This window comes from Scyliorhinus canicula, chromosome 13 (assembly GCF_902713615.1).
Source record: "Scyliorhinus canicula chromosome 13, sScyCan1.1, whole genome shotgun sequence".
NCBI classification, from domain to species: Eukaryota; Metazoa; Chordata; class Chondrichthyes; order Carcharhiniformes; family Scyliorhinidae; genus Scyliorhinus; species Scyliorhinus canicula.
The window spans coordinates 68,314,132-68,337,621 of record NC_052158.1 but is presented as its reverse complement, the minus strand read 5'-3'; the positions used below and the strand labels follow the sequence as shown (position 1 = coordinate 68,337,621).

General features: G+C 46.2%; 1 protein-coding gene across 1 annotated transcript in view; it reads left to right on the top strand.

Moving 5' to 3' along the window:
* The window catches only part of LOC119975607, a 73,576-nt gene extending 50,344 nt beyond the window's left edge, over window positions 1–23,232 (top strand). Inside the window, exons 14-19 of the mRNA XM_038815395.1 lie at window positions 3,448–3,606; window positions 10,187–10,340; window positions 15,193–15,257; window positions 18,443–18,627; window positions 19,317–19,512; window positions 21,801–23,232. Coding sequence (XP_038671323.1) covers window positions 3,448–3,606; window positions 10,187–10,340; window positions 15,193–15,257; window positions 18,443–18,627; window positions 19,317–19,512; window positions 21,801–21,844 — 803 coding nt within the window. The 3' untranslated portion in view covers window positions 21,845–23,232. The remainder of the gene's footprint in view (window positions 1–3,447; window positions 3,607–10,186; window positions 10,341–15,192; window positions 15,258–18,442; window positions 18,628–19,316; window positions 19,513–21,800) is intronic.
* The last annotated feature ends 258 nt before the right edge of the window (window positions 23,233–23,490 follow it).

Sequence of the window (23,490 nt, the reverse complement as noted above, 5' to 3'; positions counted from 1 at the left end):
CTGTGTCTGGATTGTATCCCCTCACTGTGTCTGGACTGTGTCTCCTCACTGTGTCTGGTCTCTATCTCCTCACTGTGTCTGGACTGTGTCTCCTCACTGTGTCTGGACTGTGTCTCCTCACTGTGTCTGGACTGTATCCCCTCACTGTGTCTGGACTGTATCTCCTCACTGTGTCTGGTCTGTATCTCCTCACTGTGTCTGGACTGTATCCCCTCACTGTGTCTGGACTGTATCTCCTCACTGTGTCTGGTCTGTATCTCCTCACTGTGTCTGGTCTCTATCTCCTCACTGTGTCTGGACTCTATCTCCTCACTGTGTCTGGTCTCTATCTCCTAACTGTGTCTGGACTGTGTCTCCTCACTGTGTCTGGACTGTATCTCCTCACTGTGTCTGGTCTCTATCTCCTAACTGTGTCTGGACTGTGTCTCCTCACTGTGTCTGGACTGTATCTCCTCACTGTGTCTGGTCTCTATCTCCTAACTGTGTCTGGTCTCTATCTCCTCACTGTGTCTGGTCTCTATCTCCTCACTGTGTCTGGACTGTATCTCCTCACTGTGTCTGGACTGTGTCTCCTCACTGTGTCTAGGCTGTGTCTCCTCATTGTGTCTGGACTGTATCTCCTCACTGTGTCTGGACTGTATCTCCTCACTGTGTCTGGACTGTATCTCCTCATTGTGTCTGGACTGTATCTCCTCACTGTGTCTGGACTGTATCTCCTCATTGTGTCTGGACTGTATCTCCTCACTGTGTCTGGACTGTATCTCCTCATTGTGTCTGGACTGTGTCTCCTCACTGTGTCTGGACTGTATCTCCTCACTGTGTCTGGACTGTATCTCCTCATTGTGTCTGGACTGTATCTCCTCATTGTGTCTAGGCTGTGTCTCCTCACTGTGTCTGGACCCTGTCTCCTCATTGTGTCTGGACTGTATCTCCTCACTGTGTCTGGACTGTATCCTCACTGTGTCTGGTCTCTATCTCCTCACTGTGTCTGGACTGTATCCCCTCACTGTGTCTGGACTGTATCTCCTCACTGTGTCTGGTCTCTATCTCCTCATTGTGTCTGGACTGTGTCTCCTCACTGTGTCTGGTCTCTATCTCCTCACTGTGTCTGGACTGTATCTCCTCACTGTGTCTGGACTCTATCTCCTCACTGTGTCTGGACTGTATCCTCACTGTGTCTGGTCTCTATCTCCTCACTGTGTCTGGACTGTATCCTCACTGTGTCTGGTCTCTATCTCCTCACTGTGTCTGGACTGTGTCTCCTCACTGTGTCTGGACTCTATCTCCTCACTGTGTCTGGACTGTGTCTCCTCACTGTGTCTGGACTGTATCTCCTCACTGTGTCTGGACTGTATCTCCTCACTGTGTCTGGACTCTATCTCCTCACTGTGTCTGGTCTCTATCTCCTCACTGTGTCTAGGCTGTGTCTCCTGACTGTCTAGGCTGTGTCTCCTCACTGTGTCTGGACTGTATCTCCTCACTGTGTCTGGACTGTATCTCCTCACTGTGTCTGGACTCTATCTCCTCACTGTGTCTGGACTGTGTCTCCTCACTGTGTCTGGACTGTGTCTCCTCACTGTGTCTGGACTGTATCCCCTCACTGTGTCTGGACTGTATCTCCTCACTGTGTCTGGTCTGTATCTCCTCACTGTGTCTGGACTGTATCCCCTCACTGTGTCTGGACTGTATCTCCTCACTGTGTCTGGTCTGTATCTCCTCACTGTGTCTGGTCTCTATCTCCTCACTGTGTCTGGACTCTATCTCCTCACTGTGTCTGGTCTCTATCTCCTAACTGTGTCTGGACTGTGTCTCCTCACTGTGTCTGGACTGTATCTCCTCACTGTGTCTGGTCTCTATCTCCTAACTGTGTCTGGACTGTGTCTCCTCACTGTGTCTGGACTGTATCTCCTCACTGTGTCTGGTCTCTATCTCCTAACTGTGTCTGGTCTCTATCTCCTCACTGTGTCTGGTCTCTATCTCCTCACTGTGTCTGGACTGTATCTCCTCACTGTGTCTGGACTGTGTCTCCTCACTGTGTCTAGGCTGTGTCTCATTGTGTCTGGACTGTATCTCCTCACTGTGTCTGGACTGTATCTCCTCACTGTGTCTGGACTGTATCTCCTCATTGTGTCTGGACTGTATCTCCTCACTGTGTCTGGACTGTATCTCCTCATTGTGTCTGGACTGTATCTCCTCACTGTGTCTGGACTGTATCTCCTCATTGTGTCTGGACTGTGTCTCCTCACTGTGTCTGGACTGTATCTCCTCACTGTGTCTGGACTGTATCTCCTCATTGTGTCTGGACTGTATCTCCTCATTGTGTCTAGGCTGTGTCTCCTCACTGTGTCTGGACCCTGTCTCCTCATTGTGTCTGGACTGTATCTCCTCACTGTGTCTGGACTGTATCCTCACTGTGTCTGGTCTCTATCTCCTCACTGTGTCTGGACTGTATCCCCTCACTGTGTCTGGACTGTATCTCCTCACTGTGTCTGGTCTCTATCTCCTCATTGTGTCTGGACTGTGTCTCCTCACTGTGTCTGGTCTCTATCTCCTCACTGTGTCTGGACTGTATCTCCTCACTGTGTCTGGACTCTATCTCCTCACTGTGTCTGGACTGTATCCTCACTGTGTCTGGTCTCTATCTCCTCACTGTGTCTGGACTGTATCCTCACTGTGTCTGGTCTCTATCTCCTCACTGTGTCTGGACTGTGTCTCCTCACTGTGTCTGGACTCTATCTCCTCACTGTGTCTGGACTGTGTCTCCTCACTGTGTCTGGACTGTATCTCCTCACTGTGTCTGGACTGTATCTCCTCACTGTGTCTGGACTCTATCTCCTCACTGTGTCTGGTCTCTATCTCCTCACTGTGTCTAGGCTGTGTCTCCTGACTGTCTAGGCTGTGTCTCCTCACTGTGTCTGGACTGTATCTCCTCACTGTGTCTGGACTGTATCTCCTCACTGTGTCTGGACTCTGTCTCCTCACTGTGTCTAGGCTGTGTCTCCTCACTGTGTCTAGGCTGTGTCTCCTCACTGTGTCTGGACTGTATCGCCTCACTGTGTCTGGACTCTGTCTCCTCACTGTGTCTAGGCTGTGTCTCCTCACTGTGTCTAGGCTGTGTCTCCAGTAATATCACTGAAAAGCAAATCAGCAGTCAACTTTATATTTCTCCAGGGTATTTTCTCAGATGATGTCTTCAAAAGTAAAAATGGCGAGTTGCCGAACAAAATTCTGTCAGCTTCGTTTTGAAACTTTCAATAGACCGCGAGACTCAACTGTCTGGAACAGAGATCCCAGATATCCAGCATCCAGTTATGTGACAAGGTGCCTCCTGACGTCACAAGTGCACCTTCTAATCTAAGTCTCTCAGTCCCATTACTTTCTGTTCTGTTTCACAACTTAAACTGAATATCACGCAAATATTTCTTACTGCTGTTGTGTATATTTCAGTTGTGTATATAGTGGCCGTGGTGAAGGATTCAACTTTGACCTGGGACACCCTGAAAGGCAAGAAGGCTTGCCATACCGCGCTGAAACGGACAGGCTGGAATATTCCAATGGGACTGCTAATTGCACAGGAGAAAATCACAAATTGCAGCCTGTATAATTGTAAGTGGATGTCACTCCGATTGGAGGTCTGTAACTATTTAACCTTCCCTTTCCAGGAGATCTGAACCCCTTTGGTCAGTCAGAACATCCAATTACCACACACACTGTTCCTATTCCATTCACCACACACACACTGTTCCTATTCCAATCAGCACACACACTGTTCCTATTCCAATCAGCACTCACACACTGTTCCTATTCCATTCACCACACACACACTGTTCCTATTCCAATCAGCACACACACACTGTTCCTATTCCAATCAGCACACACACTGTTCCTATTCCAATCAGCACACACACTGTTCCTATTCCAATCAGCACACACACTGTTCCTATTCCAATCAGCACTCACACACTGTTCCTATTCCAATCAGCACTCACACACTGTTCCTATTCCAATCAGCACTCACACACTGTTCCTATTCCAATCAGCACTCACACACTGTTCCCATTCCAATCAGCACTCACACACTGTTCCTATTCCAATCAGCACTCATACCTGTTCCTATTCCATTCACCACACACACACTGTTCCTATTCCATTCACCACACACACACTGTTCCTATTCCATTCACCACACACACACTGTTCCCATTCCAATCAGCACTCACACACTGTTCCCATTCCAATCAGCACTCACACACTGTTCCTATTCCAATCAGCACACACACACTGTTCCTATTCCAATCAGCACACACACTGTTCCTATTCCAATCAGCACACACACACTGTTCCTATTCCAATCAGCACACACACACTGTTCCTATTCCAATCAGCACACACACACTGTTCCTATTCCAATCAGCACACACACACTGTTCCTATTCCAATCAGCACTCACACACTGTTCCTATTCCAATCAGCACTCACACACTGTTCCTATTCCAATCAGCACTCACACACTGTTCCTATTCCAATCAGCACTCACACACTGTTCCCATTCCAATCAGCACACACACTGTTCCTATTCCAATCAGCACTCACACACTGTTCCTATTCCAATCAGCACACACACTGTTCCTATTCCAATCAGCACTCACACACTGTTCCTATTCCAATCAGCACTCACACACTGTTCCTATTCCAATCAGCACTCACACACTGTTCCTATTCCAATCAGCACTCACACACTGTTCCTATTCCAATCAGCACTCACACACTGTTCCTATTCCAATCAGCACACACACTGTTCCTATTCCAATCAGCACTCACACACTGTTCCTATTCCAATCAGCACTCACACCTGTTCCTATTCCAATCAGCACTCACACCTGTTCCTATTCCAATCAGCACTCACACCTGTTCCTATTCCAATCAGCACTCACACACTGTTCCTATTCCAATCAGCACACACACTGTTCCTATTCCAATCAGCACACACACACTGTTCCTATTCCAATCAGCACACACACTGTTCCGATTCCAATCAGCACACACACACTGTTCCTATTCCAATCAGCACTCACACACTGTTCCTATTCCAATCAGCACTCACACACTGTTCCTATTCCAATCAGCACTCACACACTGTTCCTATTCCAATCAGCACACACACACTGTTCCTATTCCAATCAGCACTCACACACTGTTCCTATTCCAATCAGCACTCACACACTGTTCCTATTCCAATCAGCACACACACACTGTTCCTATTCCAATCAGCACACACACACTGTTCCTATTCCAATCAGCACTCACACACTGTTCCTATTCCAATCAGCACTCACACACTGTTCCCATTCCAATCAGCACACACACACTGTTCCTATTCCAATCAGCACACACACTGTTCCCATTCCAATCAGCACTCACACCTGTCCCTATTCCAATCAGCACACACACTGTTCCTATTCCAATCAGCACACACACTGTTCCCATTCCAATCAGCACTCACACACTGTTCCTATTCCAATCAGCACACACACACTGTTCCTATTCCAATCAGCACTCACACACTGTTCCTATTCCAATCAGCACACACACTGTTCCCATTCCAATCAGCACACGCACCTGTTCCTATTTCAATCAGCACACACACTGTTCCTATTCCAATCAGCACACACACACTGTTCCTATTCCAATCAGCACTCATACCTGTTCCTGTTCCAATCACCACACACACCTGTTCCTATTCCATTTAGCACACACCTGTTCCTATTCCATTCAGCACACACCTGTTCCTATTCCAATCAGTACACACACCTGTTCCTATTCCATTCAGCACACACCTGTTGCTATTCCAATCAATACACACACCTGTTCCTATTCCATTCAGCACACACCTGTTGCTATTCCAATCAGTACACACACCTGTTCCTATTCCAATCAGTACACACACCTGTTCCTATTCCATTCAGCACACACCTGTTGCTATTCCAATCAGTACACACACCTGTTCCTATTCCATTCAGCACACACCTGTTCCTATTCCAATCAGCACACATATCTGTTCCTGTTTCTATTTGAATCAGTGCACACACCTGTTCCTATTTCAATCAATACACGGATCCGTCCCTATTCCCAACAGCACACATATCTGTTCCTGTTTCTATTCCAATCAGCACACACACCTGTTCCTATTCTAATCTGTTGTGTATTCATGTTTGTTCCTTGTTGGAACAGGGTCACTCTAAGAGTTCAATCTTGTGACCTATTGATGATACCATCGGCTGGGCAGGTTAACCGTCAATCTGCTTGGCAGCCTGAGTGTAAAGCTCCCTGAGTAAAATAGTCTTGTTTGTACCTTTTGTGATCTACAAGCCTGTGCTTCAAAAGTACCACAAGGAAAACTGGCGAGGAGGAGATTGGATCCACGCTGGCAGACTCCCCAGAGAAATGAAAAATGCTGAAAAGTCGCTGATCCACGCTGCAACCATCCAAATTGTTTAAGACATTAGAAACATTGTTCCACCAAATCTGGCAATAGAGGGGTGCTGAATAATAGCAGCAACAATCAAAGGACCTGAAGTTTTGGTGAAGATACATCAAAAAAAAAGAAGCCTTACTTGCAACATGCTCTGCTGAAATGTTCCAGTAAAGTGCTCCTGCTACTGTAATTAGCAAGTAAAGTAACAAATTATTTGAGGGCTTGGGCAGTTTTGCAATACCCCTTCTGAGCTCAGGATAACCTTGCTTGAAAGGGGGGAAAAAACCGCCGAGGTCGTGCTAAACGTTTGGTGACACATTTGTGCTTACGCAAGTCTTCCCATAGTGACATGTCGGGAGTTTTTGGCACCATGTGATCGTGTGATGAAAGCACCGAGCACTGGAGCTCATAAACTTTATCCAGACAAAGAAGGTTGAAGCAGATCTTGTAGTCCCAACTTTCCTGAGTGAATGTGGGGGGGGGGGGGACCTTCAACCTCCTGAGAAGTCTGGTGCAGCCATAAAAAACCAGATTCAAAAACGTATGGTGAAATTGTGGAGATGATGCTGGGCCACTTCTCACGTGAACCTTTGGTCATTGCCAAGAGGTTCATACAAACTTGGAAAAAATATGAGCAGGAGGAGGCCATTCGGCCCTTCAAGTCTGCTCTGCCATTCATTATGATCATGGCTGATCACCCAACTCAATACACTAATCCCGCTTTCCCCCATATCCTTTGATCCCCTTCGCCCTAATTGATTCCATAAACGTAACCAGCAATTAAATTCAAGCATTAAAATCTATAAAATACCGGCTGAGATCTGAACACCGAAGCAGCTTGGAAATTGCCAGTGGTGTACAAAAACCGGGCATACAGAAGCAGATTGCTGGAGTAAAGATACAGAATGCAAGAATCGTGATAAAATGTGGCACATTGAATGTGCTTGTGTTGGAGAAAGCGAAAAATCAAATGGAGGAAGAGTATCCACGTGATACAAAAAGGGCACGGAAAAGGACCAGAGTCACAGTCAGATGCTGAACTGTCGTTGAGCGTAGTGGGGGAAGAACCATTACTGGGTCACTTCTTTATTGGAAGGACAGCCAGTGAAAATGGAGGTGGGCACTGGCACAGCCGTTTCATTGGTACCAGAAACTGTTCACAAAGAGAAATTATGCCATATTGCCTCAAAAACGGCACCGGGAAAGTAGTGCCGTCGAGATGCCGTATGTGCCGCTAAATGGACAGGCCATAGTCATGTCCCTGCACATCATTAAAGGTCACTATCCAGCTCTCATGGAGAGAACCTGGCTGGAGAGAATCAAGCTCGGTAGCATTGTGGATAGCACAACTGCTTCACAGCTCCAAGGTCCCAGGTTCGATTCCGGCTTGGGTCACCGTCTGTGCGGAGTCTGCACATCCTCCCCGTGTGTGCGTGGGTTTCCTCCAGGTGCTCCGGTTTTCTCCCACAGTCCAAAGATGTGCAGGTTAGGTGGATTGGCCATGATGAATTGCCCTTAGTGACCAAAATTGCCCTTAGTGTTGGGTGGGGTTACAGGGTTATGGGGATAGGGTGGAGGTGTTGACCTTGGGTAGGGTGCTCTTTCCAGGAGCCGGTGCAGACTCGATGGGCCGAATGGCCTCCTTCTGCACTGTAAATTCTATGATAATCTATGATAAGCTAACCTGGGCTGACGTAAATATCATGTCGGAGTCCGAAACAGGCCCAGCCAAATGCCTCAAGGTACAGAAGGTAACAGCGGCTGAAAAAGCTCCAGAAGTAGCGGTTGTCAAGGCTCAGGCTAGCAGTGCTGGCACCAAAGTGACAAAGGCTCAGCATAGTGTAAGGAATGTGGTTCAGGATCGAGAAACAGAGGATGAAGAGCTTACGGATGATGCCGATAAAGGCTTGGAGAAAAATGAAGGTCAAAAGAAAATACGGCGAGGGTGACAAAAATGAATTTACGTGCTTCATTTGTAAATTCCGAACCACAGAGGAACGGGAAATTGAGGCGCATCACAAAATGCCTCATCATAAGGAAACTCTTGAGCTTATTGGACAGAACATTCGATTTGGAAAAGGAGCTGCTGACTACTTTCATTGCATCAATGGTCAACAAGAATAAAAAGATCGCTGATTGTAAACAACAGCAACAACAGGGGCAAAAGGAGCCAGCACAGAAACTCATGAAGGATGTTTGGTTGGGAGTTGCCCCAGATGACCAAATGAAGAGTTGGAGCTGCTCAGAGTGCAGTCTGCAACACCAATATTCCTTTCCTGTTTCACTCTGCACAGCAGCATCTGAAGTCCAACGGACAGACCAGCAGGAAGAAGAATTACCATAACCTGGCTTTGGTTAACAAACCAACCCCAAAGGCTAAATCTGACAAATTCTCAAAGGGTGAGAATCCTTTTTGGAAATCCTCAGAAGCAACAGGCTCAACTGCATTCCAGGTGAAATTGCATTCCAGAAAGTCCTAAAATGTGAGGGTAAATTCAACGAGAATGAAACATCAAGGGGAGAGATGCAGAGTCTGATGGAAGCAAGCCACAATCTAGAGAAGGTACCGCAGAAGGCATGCCACTGAGTCAGATAAAAGAGGCCCTGTTATGCAGACTGGAGGGGGAGTGGTTGACAACTAAGAAACAGATCAACAGCCTGGGGCAAGAACTAAAGAGGCTGGAAAATGAGCTGAAGCGAGATATAGAAGAACTCCAACACCCGCACAACACCGGCTCCACCTTAGTCCAGCTCAGTCCTGGGTTTACCACGCTCGGCAAAGCAAATGATAGTTCGAAATGGAATGAACTGCAAAGGAGATACATTTGGGAGGTAGAGAAGATGCAGAAGAGGCTAGCCTCTGAAGTGAAAGCTCTGAAAAAGCAGCAGAGTCAACCTCCAAATCCTATGGTGACTGCAGTTGAGACAACAATGAAGGACGTTTGAAGTGAATCCAAAACACCAGAGGTTTTCATTGCAGGAACCTCTGATGTAAAGAGGGAGGAAAGTGTTGTGTATTCATGTTTGTTCCTAATTGGAACAGGGTCACGGTAAGAGTTGGGTCACGTGACGTACTTTTAATAAGGATACGGGGAGTCCACCACCAAGTAATACAAAGAAATGTAGTTTTATTTAGAAGACAATATATACACTGCCCAGTAGATCCCTAACGGGTTCCTGTTCTTGTTGGTGCCTTACTTTTATGCAAAGGTTAATAGAGATCCCCTGCCCCTAGTAGGGGAGCTCGTACTCCAAGGACCATGGAGAAGACAATCATTCCCATCCAGCAGTACTGATAGCATCATCAGCAGTTTGGGCAGGCTCACAGTCAGCGTGTTCTAGCAGCCTAGGTGGAAATGGCTCCCTAACGAAAGCACTTGTTTGTTTGTGCCTTTGTGGTCGACAAGCCTATACTTTAAAAATACCGCAAGGAAAACTGTTGACCAGGTCGGAACCACGCTAGCAGGCCACATAATCAATATCCACACCTGTTCTTACGGCAATCAGTATATTGATTATACTATATAATCACTATATATACCTGTTCCTCTTCTGTTGGTACATACACATGTTGGTTCATTTTCAATCCGTACACACATTCCAATTTTTAAACCCTTCTGTTCCCAGTGCTGTCGTGGATAGCAAACGTTATGATTTCCTGTTTCTGCTGCTGGAAATGAAGGACAATTTCTATTTTATTTTTCAATGAAGCAACATATTTCAGTGGAAGCTGCGCCCCGGGGGCTGATCCTGACTCCAAACTTTGCTCTCTGTGCGCCGGCCAGGAACATTCAACCCCACCCGGGAAGGACAAGTGTGCATTCGGCACCAGTGAACGATATTTTGCCTACAGCGGTGCCTTCAGGTACACAGTTTGTTTCTGAGGTGCTGGAATGAAGCTGGTTTCCAGTCCAGTTAAATGAAAGCCATTTTGTTCTGATAGGGGTACCACAAGGGTGGCTGGGGGAAACCTCTAGGAAGTTCACAGGTAAGGGTTTACCCAGCAATTGCCCAGAAGCGTCAACTTACCCCATACAACTATGCCGGGAGCCATCCGACAAAGTGATTTAAATTGCTAATTTGGATGTTCTGCCAGTGTTACTCTGAAAGAGTTGGAAGAAATAAAACCAATTTTAACTTCAGCGTAACTATTTTTTAAAAACCCACTCCCAACTCCATGGGATTCCCCCTGCCACACGGGACTTTACCGGCATCCCACCCTTACCTCCTCCAACCTGCGGCCCGACTCTGAGTGCCCCCCCCCCAGCAAACATGAGCCGACTAGACCCTCTCCTGGACCCTGAATTTAGCTTCTTAGCCATTTCTTTGTACCCTGTTATAAATTCCCCCTACATTAGTTATTAACAATTTTTTCCTCTTTACATACTTATAGAAACGTTTACAGACAGTTTTTATGTTCTCCACTAGCCTACTTTCATATTGTATTTTCTCCTCCTTAATCATAGAACATAGAACATAGAACGATACAGCGCAGTACAGGCCCTTCGGCCCACGATGTTGCACCAAACATGGGAAGTCAAAAACTAAAGGCCATCTAACCTACACTATGCCATTATCATCCATATGCTTATCCAATAAACTTTTAAATGCCCTCAATGTTGGCGAGGTCACTACTGTTGCAGGTAGGGCATTCCACGGCCTCACCACTCTTTGCGTAAAAAACCTACCTCTGATGTCTGTCCTATATCTATTACCCCTCAATTTAAGGCTATGTCCCCTCGTGCTAGCCACCTCCATCCACGGGAGAAGGCTCTCACTGTCCACCCTATCTAACCCTCTGATCTTTTTGTATGCCTCTATTAAGTCACCTCTTAACCTTCTTCTCTCTAACGAAAACAACCTCAAGTCCATCAGCCTTTCCTCATAAGATTTTCCCTCCATACCAGGCAACATCCTGGCAAATCCATTGGTCCACCTTTGCTGAATTTTAAACTATTCCCAATCCTCAAGTCTATTTCTTTTTCTTGCTAATTTGTATGCCTCTTCTTTGAATCTAATACTATCTCTGATTTCCCTTGGAGGCCATGGTTTGGCCACAGTTCCCGTTCTACTCTTGCACCAAATAGGAATAAACAACTTTTGGAGTTCACCTATTTGTTCATTGAATGCCTGCCATTGCCTGTCCACTATCCTTCCTTTTAGTAATGTTTCCCAGTCCATCATACCCAGCTCATGTCTCATACCATCATAATTACCTTTATTGAGGTTCAGTATCCTGGTCTCAGAATCAACAACCTTACTTTCCACCACGATAAAGAATTCTATCACATTATGGTCACTCATCCCCAAGGTTTCTCACTCAACTTTCTCATTGCACAACGTCCAGTCGAAGATGGCTTGTTCCCATGTTGGTTCCTCAATGTATTGGTCCAGAAAACCATCTCATATACACTGCAGAAATTCCTCCTCTATTGTACTGTGACTAATTTGACTCACCCAATCTATATGCCGATTAAAGTCACCCATAATCACAGATGTTCCTTTATCACGTGCATCTCTGATTTCCTGTCTAATACTATTCCCAACATTACCACTGCAGTTTGGTAGTCTACACCATCCCTACGAATGTTTTTATGCTCCTTGGTGTTTCTTAACACAACCCATGCAGATTCCACATCATTTGTGCTAATCTTTGCTCAATATTGTATCAATACCTTATTTATTTATTTATTTATTTATTTTTGGGCAGCATGGTGGTGCAAGTGGTTAGCATGGTTGCCTCACGGCGTTGAGGTCCCAGGCTCGATCCTGGCTCTGGGTCACTGTCCGTGTGGAGTTTGCACATTCACCCCATGTCTGCGTGGGTTTCATCCTCACAACCCAAAAGGTATGCAGGATAGGTGGATTGGCCATGCTAAATTGCCCCTTAATTGGAAAAAATGAAGTGGATATTCTAAATTTATTTTAAAATGATTAAAAAGGGGAAGTGAGGAGATGAGTAGCCATTTCCATTTACCGGCATGCAGCTCAAGGGCACCCAAGCTGCAGCCCCAGTGCTTGGGGTGGTCTTCAGAGGGGTTGGGGATGTTCAAGCACCTGGAGCCTTCCAGGTCAGGGGTCACCCTGGACTGGGGGATGAGGGGCTTTGGTCTGTTTGACCTTCACGCCATCGTTAAATATTGTGGAGACCCATCACTGGGACAACCACAGCTGGAGCCTGTCTGTCCCACCAAACACTTCCACGACAGAAAGGCAATTTCACTCCCTTTGACTATTAGCAGCTTCTAACTTCACAGCGGAGGCTATTTCAAATGAAGAATTTGCCTTGTTTGTTGTGAGAGCACTTCACAGCTACAGGGCTGCTGAAAATGCAGCTCTGATGCCTGGACTGCTCTGGCAGTGCCATGCAGTACCCCCCCCAGGGGGCCTCCCACTTTGTGGTGGTCTGCTGTGCCCTCCGCAATCCAACACAGCAGCAGGGCAACATGCTGGAGGAAGAGGAGGAGGCGAACCAGGAGGGATTAGAGAATGACCCCGAGGAGAAGCCAGAGGATGGAGAACAGGCTACGGCTAATGTACAACATGCTAAGAGGGCCAGGGAGGCCCTCATCATATCCAGATTCTCCTGGGGTGAAGATGTGTCCATCAATTCAACACCCCCACCCTATTTTACTCCCCTTTCCCCCATTTCCCCTCCCCATCACACCGCCCCCTCCCTGACCACCTTCCTATACCTCCCCTCCCCCTCAACAGGTCTGTGTAACATCACTCTAGGGTGATGGGCCTGTGTCGGCACTGTCAGGGAGTCACCATTCAATGCAGGAGAATGATGATAACTCGCAGTGAGGTAAACTCTGGTGCTCCTTAATTTCTGCAAAAGTCTGATTGCTGTCTTTCTGCTGATAGTGAACTCACACCCATCCTCTGAATGGGGCCTGAATCGGGGCTCTTTGATCTTGGGCCACTGGTGCAGGGGTTGGGGTGCAGTGGCTATACATGTATCAGGTGTGACATGTTTTAATAGTGAACATTTTAATGTGACAGATTTCCATTCCCACTAGCTGTGACCTCACCAGTGCCCACTCAGTGCTCTTCACTCTTCTCAATCCTCTACGGCTGACGTCCTTTGGAAGGCCTGGAGCCGGAGGGCTCCGTTGCCACAGGAGTTGCCCTGTTAGCCTGTTCTGCCTGCTGCTATTGAGATGTGCCTGTGTCAGGAGCGGGGGATTCGGAAGAAGAGACAACTGCAGTCTCCTAGCTGGCAAGCGCTGGGTTGGCCTCCAGCACTTCCTCCACCCTGACGGTCCCCCTTGGGCCTTGGGGTTCTCCGTGGGATGCAGAGGCAGCTGTAGTAAGCTCCAAAAGCCTCTGAATCATCTGGCACTACCAGTCCTGGCAGTTCCCCATTGTCTGCACCATGGTGTTGACACCCTCAGCGATGGTCCTCAGTGAATGGGCCATGCTCCAGAGTGCCTCGGAAGTGCCCATCTGTGTCTGGGAAATGATGTTGAGGCCCTCAGCCATGGTCGTCACAGACTGAGCCATGCCTCGTCCACACCACTCAAGGCCTGGATGCTGTGCTCCAGGTTTTCCACTGCGGTCACCACTCTAATCGAACACAGGTCCTTGGCGCGGTGAAACAATCGTGCTAACCACTGTGCTGCCATGCCGCCCATTGGAGGTTGTTTGTCTCCTTCCGACATTGGCACCAATTGCCATTGAATACAGGCTGCCATCTTGCCAATGTAGCCACTGGGAAAGAACCCACGAAACGCGCCCGAAAGTGGACTTAGTATTATTTCCGCTGAATAATGCCCATAATTTGTAAAACCCAATGTGTAATCTTCCAAGTGATAAGGAAATACAAGTCAAGTTTACTATCTATTCCTGGCTGCTCAGAGTTTGATTTGATTGAGTGGCTTTCCTGTCTAATGCTACTATGAACATTGCCATTATTTTGCAATCCATGTGATGAATATAAGAAATCATTATATTTTAATATTATTAAAATCTAGGTTGAAATGCATACAGGCAGTATGTCTGCTAGAGCTGTGATTTAAAAACATGTTTTCCGGGTAATCAGTGATTTTGTAGGGGAAGTGTTTTACTAAGAGATATCAAAAGCCATTTTACCTGTTTGCAGATAGAGAGCTAATGTAATGTTGTAATAGTTTGAGCCTGGCTAAACAAATCAAGGCACATCCTGTAACGAGACACAAAAGAATGCTGTGTGCTTTTGCAGCTGATGTAGCTAATGGCAGGGACCAGGTCTGTATGGAAAAGGAAGTTGCCTACAGGACTCAAAGTTGAGCAGAAGTGTTTTTAGTTTGGTCCGAATAGGTTTCTCTCTCCGAGGACTCTGCACCAAGACAAGCAAGTAAAACCTGGTTGTTAATTTTATACATAAGTGGTATTTGAAATATATGGGTTTGCTTAATTGGAATGTAGAGGAAGATTTCAGGAAGCAAGTTTAAGATGTGGTAACTGTTAACTGTAAAGCTATTTCTTTGTTGCTAATATGCTTAATTCTGCATTCAAATTAAGTTTGTTTTGATATAAAAGGCGTCAACTGGTCAAAGTTATCACCCCTGTGGCGCAGCAACATTTCCTCTCAGTTTTACCAAATGGAAATAGTTGGGTTCTAGTCCGGGATCTTAACCAAAATTGGGGATCTGGTCCGGACCCATAACAAGAACCAAAACTGTTCAAAATCTGTCTATTTTTAAAGAAAAATTACTTATCGGAATTTCTTTCAGGTGCTTGGTGGAGAAGGGCGATGTTACTTTCATCAAACATACAACAGTCTTTGACAACACTGATGGTATGTCAGTTCCTAGCTTTACAACACTGCCTGAGTTAGTAGAGCACTTAGTAATAACCCAACTTAGACTGGGTGTTGGTGATAAAGAGATTAACTAATGGCATCTGATAATTTAGTACATGAACCTATTGTTGGATTGTCCACTTGACCCAGCTTTCACAACATTCTGGGGGAGAGAGTCCTAGATTTCCATTTCCCCTAAAGTGTTTCTTGATTTCCCTTCTAATTCTAATTTCATAGTCTGTATTCTTGACTCCCCACCGAAGGTAATTGTTTCTCTCTTTCCGGCTGAATCCTTTGCACATTTTAAGCTCCTCAATTTGGTTACCCTTCAATGTGCTACAGATGGAATGCAAGCCATGTTTCTGCAACCTGTCCTCCTAATTTTGCCCGTTAAATTTCTGAATGGACCAACTCCAAAGGAATGGTGAACCTGGGGACATGTCATTCATGGGATGTGGGCATCGCTGGCTGGGCCAGCATTTATTGAGAAGGTGGTGGTGAGCTGCTTTCTTGAACCTCTGCAGTCCAGGTGGTGTAGGTAAACCCCGAATGATGATGCACCTGAGTGGCATGCTGGCCATTTCAGAGGGCATTTGAGTCAACCATATTGCTGTGGACATGGAGTCACATGGTTGGTGGCACATGTCCCTCCCTAAAGTGTTTTAATGAGCCAGGTGGGTTTTTAATGACAATCAACTATTTATTTATTACCTGGCTCCCCAGACCATTACCTTGGGTCCCTTGGTGACAATATCACTACGCCACCACCTACCCATGTCCTGTTGTTCAAATATATGTGGGAGAATGTAAATGAAGAACCCTTATGGAGACAATGAATAAAGGCTTTCTCTCAATGGTACCACTCTTGCTTCTTAATGAGAAGGTTGTAGGTTCAAATCCCACTCTCGAGACTTGAACCAAAATATATAGGCTAACTCTCTAGTGCAGTACTGAGGGAGTAGGGTTAGGGATAGGACTGATGTCAGAAGATGAGCTGATGAGCTTTTTTGTGGTGTATATATGGACAATTTAGACTTCAATGTCAGGGTGCAGTTGAGAAGTTTGCAGACAAAACAAAAATTGGCTGTGTGGTCGATACAGAGAAGAAAGCTGCAGGCTGTAGGAATATATCATTGGACTTACTGAGCTGGGCGGAACTGTTGCAAATGGTGTTCAATCCAATGGAGTTCAGAGAATTGTGAGGTAATTAATGTGGGAAAGGCTAACAGAGCATGGGTATAATCAATAAATGATAGGAAACTGAGAAGTACAGAAGGACCTTGGAGTGCATGTCCACAGGTCACTGAAGATGGCTGGGCAGGTGGATAAGGTGGTGAAGAAGGCACACAGGTTGCTAGTCGAGGCACAGGATACAAGCAGGGAGGTTATGCAGAAACTGTTTAAAACACGAGTAATGCCACAGTTGGAGTACTGCATGCAGCTATGGTAACCTCACTATTGGGAAGTTGAGATTCACGAGGCTCTTTCCAGGACTGGCGAATGTTAGTTATGAAAAATGAAATGAAAACCGCTTATTGTCACGAGTAGGCTTCAATGAAGTTACTGTGAAAAGCCCCTCGTCGCCACATTCCGGCGCCTGTTCGGGGAGGCTGGTACGGGAATTGAACCATGCTGCTGACCTGCCTTGGTCTGATTTAAAAGCCAGCGATTTAGCCCAGTGTGCTTAACCAGCCCCCTAGTTATGAGGAAAGATTGGTTAGGTTAGGGTTGTTTTGTTTGGAACAGAGGCGGCTGAAGGGTCTAGATAGAGTGGATTATTAGGGCTCGATCCCGCTAGGTTGAAACCTCCATTACCAAGGGGCTTAGATTTAGGGTAAGTGACGGGATGTTCAGAGGGGGAGTTTTGAGGGGAAATCTGTTTCAACCAGAAGATGGTGGAGATCTTGGATCTATTGCCTGAAAGAGCAGTAGAGGAAGAAACCCTCATAATATTTAAGAAGTACTTGGACAGGCAACTGGAGTGCCATAACCTGCAAGGCTGCAGAAAGACAGCTGGACAGTAGAATTAGTCTAGATGGCTTCTTGTGACCTGGTGATGACACAATGGGTTAATGACCTCCTTCTGTTGTAAATGTCTAAGATTCTATGTGAAGTCGCAGATCTTAATTCATTCAAGAGACAAAGGGGGCAAAATTCATCTTTGCCAAGTCACTGAGAATGAAAAGTGGGTATAGTGTGAAACCAAGGGGCAAATTGACAATCACCTGTTTTGTGTTACTACCCAAAGAAATGACGCCTCCACGAGGGTTTGGAGGCATTTTTATTCTGGTCGATTGAGCTAGATGGACTGATTAGGCCTTCGTTGGCTAGAACTAAATTCTAATTCAGTAAAAGAGTTTTATAAATCCTCAAACTCTTGCTACAAGTTATTCTCAAAAGTGAACAGGAAATTAAAACTGTTTATCATTTTATTACTTACCATTTTGAGACCTTCCTATTCGGGTTTTAGCACTAACATTTTGGGCCTATTTTGTAGAACATCATTTGCTATGGACGGGCTTTTGCGTTCCCACCCACCACGGGAACAGAAATTCCCTCCTGAGGTCAACGGAGCTTTTGCTGGTCCGTCAAATTTTCCACTTTGCCCACGATGATTCCCTCGATGGGCAGGCCTGGAAAGTCTAGGCGTATGTGCGTGACAGGTTTTATTTACAGTACTTTTAAAATGTCTGCTCCACGCTTCAGCGTTAGCTTCCAGCTCTTTCTACAATTTGTTTCCTTCACTCTGAGTCCGTACCCAGACTTAACCAATCAAGCACAGCCAATATCAATGGCAAAGAGGCTGACATAATCAAACACAGGACAATTGAACACTACAGGGTCTCTTTCCTGATTGGTTCTGATTTGTTTTGATTTATTGTCACATGTAGCAAAGTACGGTGAAAAGTACTTTTCTGCGGCCAAGGGAACGTACACAGTATGTACATAATAGACAAAAAAAGAATGGTATTAAGAGATAAAAGAAAAGGGTCTGGCTGAGAGAGGCAGAGAATCGCCATGCTTCAGCGCCAACTTTGATTACCAAGATTTTGGTTTCATATGAAAGGAAGAAGGGAATCAAACTAGGAAATGGTAAGAGGCCTGGATAAAAATGAAGTCAGCTATGCAGGTGTGAGCGCCACTGCTCTGTATGTTAAATCAATCAATGTTTCTCCTCCAAGGTAATTCACAGGAAAAGTGGGCAGAAGGCCTCAGCTCCAGTGATTTCAGGCTACTGTGCTTAAATGGAACTCAGGCCCCAGTGACAGACTATAAGACGTGTCACTTGGTGCAAGTACCAGCTCAAACTGTTGCGTCCCGTGCAGAGAAGAGGGATCAAGTTCTTCAGTTTTTAAAAGAGCAACAAGTGAGTATTTGGGGTTTCACTCCGCCCTATGAAATTTTGCGGGGCTTGGCTGTACCCATGCTAAGTGATTGACTGAAATTAGTGTTAGTCTCTGGGATTAATCTCAGCTCATTACAAGTGTTTGGACGTGTGATATTTGGGCCGACAGAATGGAGAAAGTTTTACTCTGTATCTGACTGCTGCAGTACCCGCCCTGGGAATATTTCATGGGCCAGTTTAGAGGGAGCTTTCTCAGTATCGAATCAGTGCTGTACCTGACCGCACGCAACCCTCACCCGATGGAGCAAACCTGGCCCATCTCAGAATATTGCAATGCGGTTTCTTTAAATATAACAATGCTCAGCGATAGGGACAATGCTGGAAAATCTCAGCAAGTCTGGCAGCATCTGTAGGGAGAGAAAAGAGCTAACGTTTCGAGTCCGATGGCTCTTTGTCAAAGCTCTCCATTCTCTGCCCTCAAGAATGGGACATATCTGCAAATCGGAGAGAGTTGCTGAGGAAAGGTCAAATCCTGGCCAACAAGGCACGATCAGCATGCTGTGTGTACCCGTTTGGTTAATTCAGTGCACGTTCGGTGTCAATGTTCATCAGTGTCTCTACACATCCTGATGATAGAAGACAATTCATGTGCAGTCCAAGGGGGCTAATATTTTATTTACTCACCAGTAATCCGTTGTTTCCTAATGCAGCTCAAACATGGGCGTGGTGGATCCGAGGAGGGTGAATTTGCAATGTTCAATTCAACCAAGTTTCATGGCAAGGGTCTCTTGTTTTCAGACTGGACTCAATGTCTGGTTGAAGTGCCCACCACTGCAACTTTCAAGCAACTATTGGGTGAAGGATATGTCACAGCAATGGAAGGCCTCTACACCTGTGAACCTCCTGGTAAATAAAACAAGAACAAGTATTTCAATTCAGACGAGCGCAGAGTAAACTGGGAGCCTGGCTTCCCTGAATACAAGGATAAAGAGGCAGCTTCTACCCTCCTTCGCAGACTGTTCCACCTCCTCGTATAGATTAGTATCTTCAGCCATGGAAGGAAGTCATTAACAGGAAAATAAAAAGTTTGTGTCTATTCAGCACCTCTAACCCAGAGGAAAATCCCAAGGTGAAAGATGTAGATGGAAGGGTGCGCAGCCAGAAGCTTTCTCACGGAGCTTGGAGTTGAGGAGGGCTTGAAGGCGGGGAGAATATGGAAAGGCAGAGGGTCTGAGATTGGAAAAAAGAGCAGTGAGATTCAGCAGCTAAAGGAGGAAGAAGTAGAGATTCCACTTGAGTAGGAAAAATGCACAATTCTCAGCAGGTTGCCGGGCCCGAAGGGCTTACAGGGAAAGGGAGGGGCAGGGAGGGACAAGGCCATAAAATAGAAAGATGAAAATTTTAAATTGGAATTCCCAGGGGATCAAGAGCCAAAATAGCTCAGAGAGGGGTCATGGGTTAATAAACCTACTGTGGATGTGAAAGGACAGTGTCTGACCCACTGTCCCACCCAGTCCCAGAGTGTGGAAGGACAGTGTCTGACCCACTGTCCCACCCAGTCCCAGAGTGTGAAAGGACAGTGTCTGATCCACTGTCCCACCCAGTCCCAGAGTGTGAAAGGACAGTGTCTGACCCACTATCCCACCCAGTCCCAGAGTGTGAAAGGACAGTGTCTGACCCACTATCCCACCCAGTCCCAGAGTGTGAAAGGACAGTGTCTGACCCACTGTCCCACCCAGTCCCAGTGTGTGAAAGGACAGTGTCTGACCCACTGTCCCACCCAGTCCCAGAGTGTGAAAGGACAGTGTCTGACCCACTGTCCCACCCAGTCCCAGAGTGTGAAAGGGCAGTGTCTGATCCACTGTCCCACCCAGTTCCAGTGTGAAAGGACAGTGTCTGACCCACTGTCCCACCCAGTCCCAGAGTGTGAAAGGACAGTGTCTGACCCACTGTCCCACCCAGTCCCAGAGTGTGAAAGGACAGTGTCTGACCCACTGTCCCACCCAGTCCCAGAGTGTGACAGGACAGTGTCTGACCCACTGTCCCACCCAGTCCCAGAGTGTGAAAGGACAGTGTCTGACCCACTGTCCCACCCAGTCCCAGAGTGTGAAAGGACAGTGACTGACCCACTGTCCCACCCAGTCCCAGAGTGTGAAAGGACAGTGTCTGACCCACTGTCCCACCCAGTTCCAGAGTGTGAAAGGACAGTGTCTGACCCCATTAACCATCAAGCACTATTTTTAAAAAGTGCTTTTGAAACATAGTCAGTGGTCCAATGGGTAGAGCTTCATAAACTGTTTCCAGCTTAGCAACACAGGAGCAGGAGGAGAACATTTCACCTCACTCGAGTAACTCTTGCCCTTCAATTAGATCGTTTTATTTCTGAATCTCAGCTCCATTTTCCCGCCTTGGTTGCCAATCCCGAATAAGCTTACTGAACACTGACCTATCAAACCTAGTTCTGAAATTTTCAGTGGACCCCTAGGACAAACAGGTGGAGAATTCTGGATCTCCACTCTCCTTCCTGTCAGTGTGGCTTATGGAAGGTGTGACCCAGTTTCCTTTTCCTCGTCAAGGTGGGTCATAGATGGAAGAAATCCCTGGTATTATACATAGCACTCTATAAATAGAAGCCTACAGCGCAAAAGCAAGAAACACAATTGGATATTGTGTCAATTGTGTCCATAACATAGAACATAGAATATTACAGCGCAGTACAGGCCCTTCGGCCCTCAATGTTGCACTGACCTGTGAAACCACTCTAAAGCCCATCTACACTATTCCCTTATCATCCATATGTTTATCCAATGACCATTTAAATGTCCTTAATGTTGGTGAGTCCACTACTGTTGTCCAATTGCATTTTAGAAAGGGCGTGAAGGCTTTCGAGGGAATTGAAGAAATTGGGATTGTTCTCCATCGAGTAGAGAAGGCTGGAAGGCGATGGAAAATTGTGTAGAGCCTGGAGGGACAGGGAGACTTTGTTCCCATTGGTGGAACGATTGAGAGAGGGTTGGACTAGCTCTTGCAGAGAGCCTGAATGAATGCGACTTTGATTCCATGATTACTTTCAGCCTCTGAATTTCCCTCCAGAATGATGTTGGGGTGAAAATCACAGACTGATGATTCACAGAAGCAGAAACACCAGAAATGTCCAATTATTGCCGCTTCATTGAAATCTCCTTTCATTACAGATTCCCCCGAAATCTATCGCCTCGGGCGCTGCCAGGCCCAGTAATGAGTCGGCCTCGATTCCTCCGTTGGCCACCCAACGATTCCCATCGCCGCCCTGGACAATCCTTCTTCATTCTCTATGGGCGACGATCAGCCTCCGTTCAATGCTATCCCATCTATTTCTACCTGAATTGTTTGTATGTACTGAACCCACTACCCACAGGCATGGATCTCATTCTGATTCCCTCTCTAGTTAAATGTGCTCTCCCTCTGTCAGGAATTTCAATCCACGTATTGTGTCATTGTGGGAATGTGATAATGCAGAGCCAGTAACACCAGATAGAAATAGAGACAGTTGATTCATATTCAGTGCTGAAACTCTGCGTTCAAATCCAGCCCAAACAGACAGCATGAAATCTCCTCTGGGTGAAAGTTATTTATGTTTAGACCCAGTCACATCCCTGTACCTTTTAACTGCTTCAATAAAGAACCAGCAAAAACACACATTGGGGAAATCCTCACATCAGGACCTTCAGGATTGGTGTGATTTGGGGGTAAACATTAAAAAAAATGAAAAACATCCACTTGTGGATTTAATGTAGGCGTGTTGTGGAGTGGATAATTTGCCTGCTCTCCAGAGACAAGTTTGTTATTTAAATATTTTAATGAGGTTGAGAGCTTTAGATTTTAGACACTCTCCATGACTGGGATCCACCCTCGCATGTCCCCAATTTTCATCAACTGCCAAACATCCCAGACACCCTCCCGAACGTACAGCCTCCCACCCAACAGATGTCTCCCAGACACACACCCCAAACAGCCCTTGCCCCCGGCATGGACCCAACATCCCCAAGTAGATGCAGCTTCCAGAATATATCCAAACTCCCTCGCACCGCCCCCCCCCCCCCAAAAACAGGCCAACCCATCCAAACAGAAAGGAGCCCCCAAGCCCCCAAAGTACACCCACACACTCCACCCAAACCGCCCCCCCCCCCCTCACCCCCCCCAAAATGGATCCAAAGTTCCCAAATAAGTCCAACACCTTCCCCGAACAGACCCGAGACCCCGGAACAGATCCCCCCCCCCCCCTTCCAAACAGAGACACAGCCCAAAAGAGCTGGCTCTCTAAACAGGAAGTGAAATTATCAGTGAGAATCCCATATTTCTGTATTGACTCAAGTGTATGGCTTTGCAGGACGGGCTATGTCCTGTAGCTTAGCTGCTTTCAGTTTTGGTTGACACAAACCGTCACCAGCCACAGGGGAGTGTAAGGAGTGACATTAAAATAAAGATGATTTAGGCTGTTGGTCCCCAGAAGGGAGACAGAAAGTAAAGAACACAATTTTGTGACCTGATTGGAAACTCAAGTTCTTGCAGAATATACTATCCTTGAATGACTGAAGGGTGTAATGAATCTTATTTCTGATAGAATAAAATAGATCTTTTCAACAAGTTGTCGTGAAACAATCAGCTGGAAATTATTGTTGATGATAATAAGTGTTTTTTTAAAATAATTTTTATTAAAGTTTTCACAAAATATCAGCAACAGAATGGAAAAAGAACCCCATAGAATTAAATACAAAACAAAACAGAACACCCGAGCACCCCCTCCCCCTGAACATAAATAATAAATTAACACCCGTCCAAACACAAAGCAAACATAGCAAATATGTACACCCCCTCAGATCCCCCAGTGCTGAACATCAAAAG